Source organism: Pygoscelis adeliae, unplaced genomic scaffold (genome assembly GCF_000699105.1).
Source record: "Pygoscelis adeliae isolate BGI_AS28 unplaced genomic scaffold, ASM69910v1 Scaffold350, whole genome shotgun sequence".
Lineage (NCBI taxonomy): Eukaryota > Metazoa > Chordata > Aves > Sphenisciformes > Spheniscidae > Pygoscelis > Pygoscelis adeliae.
Window position 1 is genome coordinate 1,075,187 of NW_008823889.1, and position 7,887 is coordinate 1,083,073.

A 7,887-nucleotide genomic window follows, 5' to 3' on the forward strand; every position below is an offset into this window, starting at 1 on the left:
TCCCGGGAGCCGCTCCCGGGAAAACGGGTTGCAGCCGCAGAGCAAACCTCAGTGCCTGCCTGGAGGCGGTTCCCCTGCCGTCCCCGTCCCCGGCTGCCGCAGAGGGGTGCCGGGCGGGCGATGCTCCAGAAAAGGGGTTTCTTGCCCGGCTTTTCACCGGCGCTTCAGGAGCGCCCCAAATGGGGAGGTTCACGTAGATCCTCTTGGTCTCCCTCGGCTGAATCGACTTTACCCCGGCTTATTTAAGTCAGGAAATGAGTTTGGTGGTGGCACCCTGTCTGGCTCCACAAGAGTGGCCGGGACACCCTGACATTTCCTCTCCGTACCAGAATACGCGCTTTTCAAATACGGCTTTTCTTCTCCACTACTTTTAATTGTGGCCTCAGTTTGTTTCCGATACCGAAACAAGGTGAAGGGTCATTTTTCAAATTAGCTCCACAACCTTCCTTAACTTGGGATGCAGAATTCCCTGTCTTGCTGCGCTAGTCAGTGTTCAGGGAGATGTCACTTTAGCAGTCTCTACTAATTTAAATTTTATTAATGCTACAGTTGTAGAAATAAAAAAGATGTTTCATTCCAGTTAATTTTAAAGGTTAAGCTAAAAAAATCGGAGCACTACTGTTGCTTGCATATAAATCATACAAGTATTAGTGAACTTACTCTGAAGTACTCCGTTCTTTGATGTAATCCTACATATTGCACGCTTAACTGACACATTAATTTTAGTAACGCAAGCTCTTTTTTCTTTAACTTGGGAAGCTGACATTAACACTTGCTCAGCTGTCTTGTCCCCCTTTTTTAAAAAAATACTTAGTACCCCTAAGTTGTAATTTGGTAATAATTGTTGATACTCAGGTGCCTGAATATATGTTTAAGTTAAAAATATAAGTGATACTGTCTTAAGCCCAACAAATACCTGTGGTGAGTTTTGACAGTACTAAAATTCTGTGCAAAAAATGTATTTGAGGCATGATAAATTACCTTTTTCAGGATCAAAGCCCGTTCCTCGCTACGGATATAAACCTTCACCACCAAATGGTTGTGGATCCCCTTTATTTGGAGTTCAGGTAAGTATTCCCACTTTGGGGCTTCTTTGTGTATCTTTCATACGTCAGCTTTCCTCGATGTGGGTGGTTTTTTCCCTCCCCCATTCTAAGGGTGAGCCAGCATCCATGTACGATGTCCCTGCTGTTATCAGCTCCAGCACATGCTTTGGTAAAAACACATGAAAACATCAGTGTTGCAAGCAAACATAGCATAAACATGTTCATCATTGACATAAAATATTATAGGGATAAAATAAAGTGATGATGATAAATTTCTAATTTTTTAACCGTGTTTTGTTCTGTCTTGAAAGCGTTGAATAAGCCCAACTGTAGCCCTGTGAGAGTGGAGGGTTTGGCTCCGACTCTTGCTGTCCTTACTGACGCTAAACCATTTTCCTTAATGCTAGAAAGAAAATACGGGTTAGCTTAGGTACTGGCTCTGGCTGGGATGGAGTGAACTTTCTTCATAGCAGGCTGCATGGCGCTGTGTTTGGGATTTTTGGCTAAAACTGTTGATGGTTTTGGCTATTGCTGAACGGTGCTTGCACAGCTTTGGGACTTTTCTCTTTTTTCCCCACTCTGCCCATCCGCCGCCCCAGAGTGTAGGCTGGGGCTGGGCAAGAGGTTGGGAGGGGACACAGCTGGGGCAGCTGAGGTGAATCAGCCAGGGGGACAGTCCGACAGTCGTGCTCAGCAGTACAAACTGGAGTAGTGGAAGAAGGGAGGGGTTGGGGGTGGGGGTGTTTGGCTTCCACCGTGGCTGTTGCTCAGAGACTGGCTGGGCATCTGCTTGTGGGACGTGGTGAATGATTACTTTTGCACGGCTTATTTTGGGGCATTTTTTCCCTCTTTCATTCACCTATTAAACTGTCTTTATCTCAACCCACGAGCTTTCTTGCTGTTGCTCTTCCTATTCTCTCCTCCATTCCGTGGAGGGGGGTGGGGGGTGAGCAAGCAACTCTGTGGGTGCTTGGCAGCTGGCCGGGGTCAAACCACCACAGCTTACTAGAGGTGAACAGCAAAACACAGAGATAAGTGAATGACAGCTGGATTGATTGCATTAGTTTTTAATTTCTAACTGTTATAGTCTGTTCATAGGCTGTATCTTTCTTAACTGGAATACCAATGGGGGGGCGGGATTTTCTTCACAGTTTGACATCGGTATCCCTTTGATGACAAAGTGCTGCAATCACCACGACAGATGCTACGATACTTGTGGCAATAAAAAAAATGATTGCGATGAGCAGTTTCAGTCCTGCCTCTCCAAAATTTGCAGAGATGTGCAGAAAACACTTGGAATCTCAGAGAGTGTCCAGGGTAAGTGTGACAAAGCCTTTCTTTTTTTCCAAGTTTCACTGAGCTTATTTGGCAAAGAATCTTTGTGCAGTGCAGTAATGCCACATTTTCATAAGCTGATGCTATTGCTGAAAGATGCCTTGTTCTGTCCTTCTGTCGTGCAGCCCGGACACTTGTACAGCAGAGCAATGACACAGCGTAGGAAAATGATCAGGGTTAAAACTAACCTTGAGGGTAAAATTAATGCTTCCCATTTAGGAGTATGAATATGGGAATACGACTTGATCGAAATGCACGTATAATTCTTGCATTTACTGTAGTATAGCTGAATATTCACTGTTCTGCTGAGTGAATTCTAAATGTCTACTACAAGTGATGGCTAATAAACTAGGAAAATACTGAATTGTTTCCTTTTATGAAGTAAGATATTAGAATAATACTTTGTTATAGTGGAATTAGTTAATGCTATCCCTTAGTGAATAAATTTTGGGTTTTTCAGTAACAGGACATATGATATTCCTTCTGCTTGTTGACCAGCATCAGATCAATACATAGCCACACTTCTTAACTTGGACAACGTCGCTTTTACAGTACATAGTCCCACTGAGAGCAGGCAGTTTTTAGAACAAGCCTGCTTGTTTGAACTTCTCAAATTCATTTAACTGCAAAGAAGGCATCATGTTAGTGTTTAGTGTTAGAACTGGTGAATATTTGCTCAATTCTCTTGAGCTGCTGTTAAAGATCGCAACCTCTCCATAAATTGAGATGCAGAAAGTGAGAGGGTGAAACAGCTCTTTCATGTTTCCAAGACTGATGTTTCTAACACTGATAACATTCCACATGCAATGGATTTTCTTGTTCTTTTTGGTTGGCATATGAAAAGTCTTTACTCACAACTTAAATGATTCTGTATTGGTTTGGTCTTTCATTTGACAATCTATTTGCTATGCCCAGAGAAGACTGCTTCTTTCTTAAAATCATTCCCAGTTTGCCAGAGTAATTTCTGTTGGTTTCATATTCCACTCAAAGAGTACTTATAACTGAACTCCTCTTTGCTTGCAGCTTGTGAATCAACTGTTCAGCTGTTGTTTGATGCGGTTATACATTTAGGATGTAAACCATACCTGGATAGCCAGAGAGCTGCATGTATGTGTCGCTATGAGGATAAGACAGATCTCTGAAAGAAGATACTGAGATCTCATGGTGTAGAATAAAGTGAAAGACTCAGCTGGAATGAAGCAAGTGTTTGGTTACAAAGCTTTATGCTTTTCAGACAGTAATGTATTAAACACTGACATGAACATACTGGTTTGAAAGTCACTACGATATTCTTCCTAATGTAAAAAAGAAACAAGTCTTCCTTCTCTTCCCCTTTATGCCAGAAGCTTGGAAACTGAAATTAGTTTCCTTTGGTGTATGTCTGCTCAGGGTATGTTATCGTAAAACACTAGTGCCATTTTAAAGATTTTAAGAAAACTCTGTAATGGGGAAATCAGAGGCGCAGAAGAGTTGTATTGAATTCTCAGATGATTTTTAATATAGGTCAAATTTTAGGTTTACTAGCAGTCGATGCATCTGATAGATCCAACAGGAAAAAGCATTTCATGTGCGTTAATGTGGCATCTTAAATAGCCTGTATGATGTCCATGCTTTTGGTACAATTGCCCTCAGTTCTCTCTGATGTATGCTGTCCCGTGGGTTTGTTTTTAAAAAGAAAAAAACGAAACAAAAAAAAACCCAAACCCTTAGCAAGGGTATACATCTGTGCTACATATTTCTACCTGATTCTAGATCAACCTTACTTCTGCAGCACTTTGCAGATCAAATATGTTGATCCTTTTAAAGCTTGACCACTCAAATGAACAGTTTGCAACCTAAGGATATAATGTTGATTTGACAAAATGGTGGAATGTAGTTGCTACGTTATTTTAAAAATGAATCAAATGTTTGTTTTTCAAATAAAACATTTTGTGTTGTGTATTATATGCATAGAAAGGATATATTGTTCAAAGTTGTTGATTTATACTTGTCTTGTGGCGCAACTTAGTTACTGTATTCACCTTTGCTTTCATTTAGTCCATTCTGATGAAAAGTAAAAGAAAGTTCCACAGATAGGGTATGTCCAACAAACCTTTTTATTTAAAATGCCCTCTGTGAGGCTGACAGATATTTGAGCCTGTATTTCTGTCATCTGTTCCCTTTCTGACTTCTCTAGCTGTGTCCTGGTTTCAGCTGGGATAGAGTTAATTTTCTATCTAGCACTGGTACAGTGCTGTGTTTTGGATTTAGGATGAGAATAATGTTGATAACAAACAATGTTTTAGTTGTTGCTGAGCAGTGCATACACTAAGTCAAGGACTTTCCAGCTTCTCATACTGCCCTGCCAGCGAGGAGGCTGGAGATGCACAAGAAGCTGGGAGGGGAGATAGCCAGGACAGCTGACCCAAACTGGCCAAAGGGATATTCCATACCATATGACGTCATGCTGAACAAAAAGACCTGGGGGGAGTTGGATTGCTGCTCAGGAACTGGCTGGGCATCGGTCAGCGGGAGGTGAGCAATTGCATCGTGCATCACTTGTTTTGTACATTCTTTTATCATTATTACTATTTTCCCTTCCTTTTCTGTCCTATTAAATTGTCTTTATCTCAACCCACGAGTTTTACCTTTTTTTTTCCGATTCTCTCCCCCATCCCCCTGGGGGGGAGTGAGCGAACGGCTGTGTGGGGTTTAGCTGCCTGCCAGGTTAAACCACAACAAGCTGAAATCGCCTGATGTCTGAATTATTTGGGATTTGTTCTCTGTACTGATCTTTCATTGCTTATCTCCAGTTGTCAGACCTTAGTTAACTTTGGCGTTAGGTCCTCTGTCAAAGATTTTGATTTGCTCTCCTGGTGCCCTGATTCTGCCTTAGAAATCCACAGGAGGAGAGGACTGAAAAGTAAAATATTGCATTTGTGAACAGGGAGTAGAAACCATGCTAAAAGCCTCAAATTCACCAGACTCGTGGACTATAATGTGATTTCTCCTCTGGAAGTACTTTTATATGTTTTTTTCTTTACCAGTTGTTTGTGGTATCTTTGTTTTGTTTTTCACTAGAGTTTACTGTACATGACACTAAATCTAAGTGCCTCATAGAATAAAGTTCCCGCTGAAGTTCTTTGGCCATGCTTCATAGTTTCTTTTCATATTCGTGGATATGAAGTAGCACTGCAAGAGAGGTATTACGGTAGAGTTTTACAAAACCACATCTGAAGAACTTGTGGTTCCTCTAAATTTGGTGAAATTTATTTTCTGTCATAGAATTGAAACGACTCTGAATTACCTGAGATTCCACGGTTGGAACCCTAAAAGTCTTTTAGCACCAAAGCAGGGAATGGTAACGGCATTGCTTGTTTAAAATAAAAAAAAAACCCTACCACAATGAGTTCAAAACACTGCAATTCAACTAGAAGGCTGGTGAGTTGCATAGAAACAAGCTTAAACTAGATGCTTTAAATGAACACAGAAAACTGTCACTGTTGGGAAGGCTGGTTTTTGTTCACTTCCGTATTGACCTGTAATTATACCATGAAAGCCTTCCAGAGTTTCCTTCAAACCATTTATGACACTACAAAGAGCTTTAACACTGCTAGATAGCACAACAATTGACACGTTGATAGTTCTGCTTGCAAACCAGAGGAAGCATTTGACTTCTTCCAGGGAGTCTTTACTTTGCATAAGCTTTTCCTGTAGCAGAAATCCTTGATTACAGTTACCTGCAAACTATACAAAATACATTTTACAAGCCACAGCTCCAACATGAAGGCTAGGTATCACCCCCAGGATTAATCATACCATTTAACAACTTAGATATTTTTATACATATGTAAAAAAAATAATACTACATATATAGCAGTTCTTGGCATTTGACTCATTACTGCATGCTTTTATGTAGTCAGTAATACTCTTTAAATATTGCAGTAACATTTTTTTTTTGCAGGTTAGTCTTAATACTCCCTCAGGCTCTTTTGCTCTTCTGGGATGATCTGAATAACAGCAGTGTGTCCGCAATCAAACTCCCTTCTTCGAACTGCAGTTCTGATACGTCCATAATGCTTTTTTCCAAAAATACCCACTTACAGTGGAGCTACTGCAACAATCTGCAACTGTTTTAGAACATGTAGGTGCATGTACAACAAAAACTTCATATATTAAAGTAAGCTGGAAATGCACACCAGTCAAACGCTACCTTAGGCTTCGTACGTGTGATCAAGTTACTAGTGACTCATCTGAACACAGTGGCTGATTTGAGCATGCGCCTAGCCTCCAACAAAACAAAGTGGAAAAGGTGTTTGAACGTGTTATTAGGATCTAAGCTAATGGTTGGACTGAGGAACACTGCTGATACAAGTTCAAACTCTGCTGAACAGAAAGCTGTTACAGAGTCAAAGATTTAGGTTCTACAGCTGCTACTTCACACAGGATTCTTGCAGGCAGTGGGTGTAGGGGCAGCTCCACTGTGAGCTGAGAGAGCCGGGATTTGCAGTTTGCAAAAAATGAATCTGCTGGATAAGAGTCTAAATGTTTCGTAGTGGAAGACGCTAAACTCTTCTAATAGTATCATGTTCTAACTCAAGTATACACAAAGACAATTTAAACAACAGTTTTATCTTGATCTGGCTGCCTACTGGCAGTATGAGGATAACAAGTCCAAACAAGGGGAAAACAAGCAAAGGCACTTAGGAATACCCATAGTTCCTTTAACCAAAAGGGAGACATCTTGTCTGAAAGATTTAGTCGTGCAAGAAGCCTGTGTAAAAACAGGCCAAACAGACGGTAAAAATACCTAAAATCTCACTCTAAATCTGCCTCCATTTGTGCTTGTAGCAGCAATCTCTAAGAGCGTATTCACACTTGAGTTTATCCTAAAGCCTACCTAGAAATAGGCCGGATAGGAAATTCAGATCCATCCACAGTACAAATTTGCAAAGCTCTTATACAGAAGGATGTTTTTTGTCATTGGCTTTGGTTTAGAAACTGTTGTTTCTTATGCAATCAATCAGTGAACAGTAAGTGCCGTATACTGAAAAGGTGGGGAATATCAGCATTTGTTAAGATACCTTGGCACTCTCTTCTCAATGCCTTGGTGCTCTCCTCACAGTTCTAAGATCATCAAAGAGAACTGAGGCAAGAATAGAGCAAAGCTGCAAAATTATCTACATCCAAACCTCTCAAGGGTTTATACGCAGATGCCTGAATGAAAATGCATTTTGAGCAACAGTAGTCTTACAGCAAAGGAAACAGTATGTCCCTTTAAGGGGACTTCTAACACAGTTTTGAAAAATATCAATTTAGCAAACACAGTAGCTTCTCACCGTATTTCAGGACGATACCTTTGTATATAGCAGTGCAGTTAACGAAACACGGTCAGTAAAGCACCCCTCACAGGAACACAGAGGACGCACGACAAACTTAAAAAGTAATAGGAGACGCTTTAACACATCACCCTTCAACTTTCCCGGCTGAGTTTCGACCTACGGCAGCCGGCCCTCGCAGCCTCCCG

General features: G+C 41.0%; 1 protein-coding gene across 1 annotated transcript in view; it reads left to right on the forward strand.

The window, feature by feature from the left end:
- PLA2G12A (phospholipase A2, group XIIA) overlaps positions 1-4,076 on the forward strand; it is a 7,120-nt gene extending 3,044 nt beyond the window's left edge. The window contains exons 3-5 of the mRNA XM_009334931.1: positions 991-1,067; positions 2,198-2,363; positions 3,405-4,076. Coding sequence (XP_009333206.1) covers positions 991-1,067; positions 2,198-2,363; positions 3,405-3,523 — 362 coding nt within the window. The 3' untranslated portion in view covers positions 3,524-4,076. The remainder of the gene's footprint in view (positions 1-990; positions 1,068-2,197; positions 2,364-3,404) is intronic.
- The last annotated feature ends 3,811 nt before the right edge of the window (positions 4,077-7,887 follow it).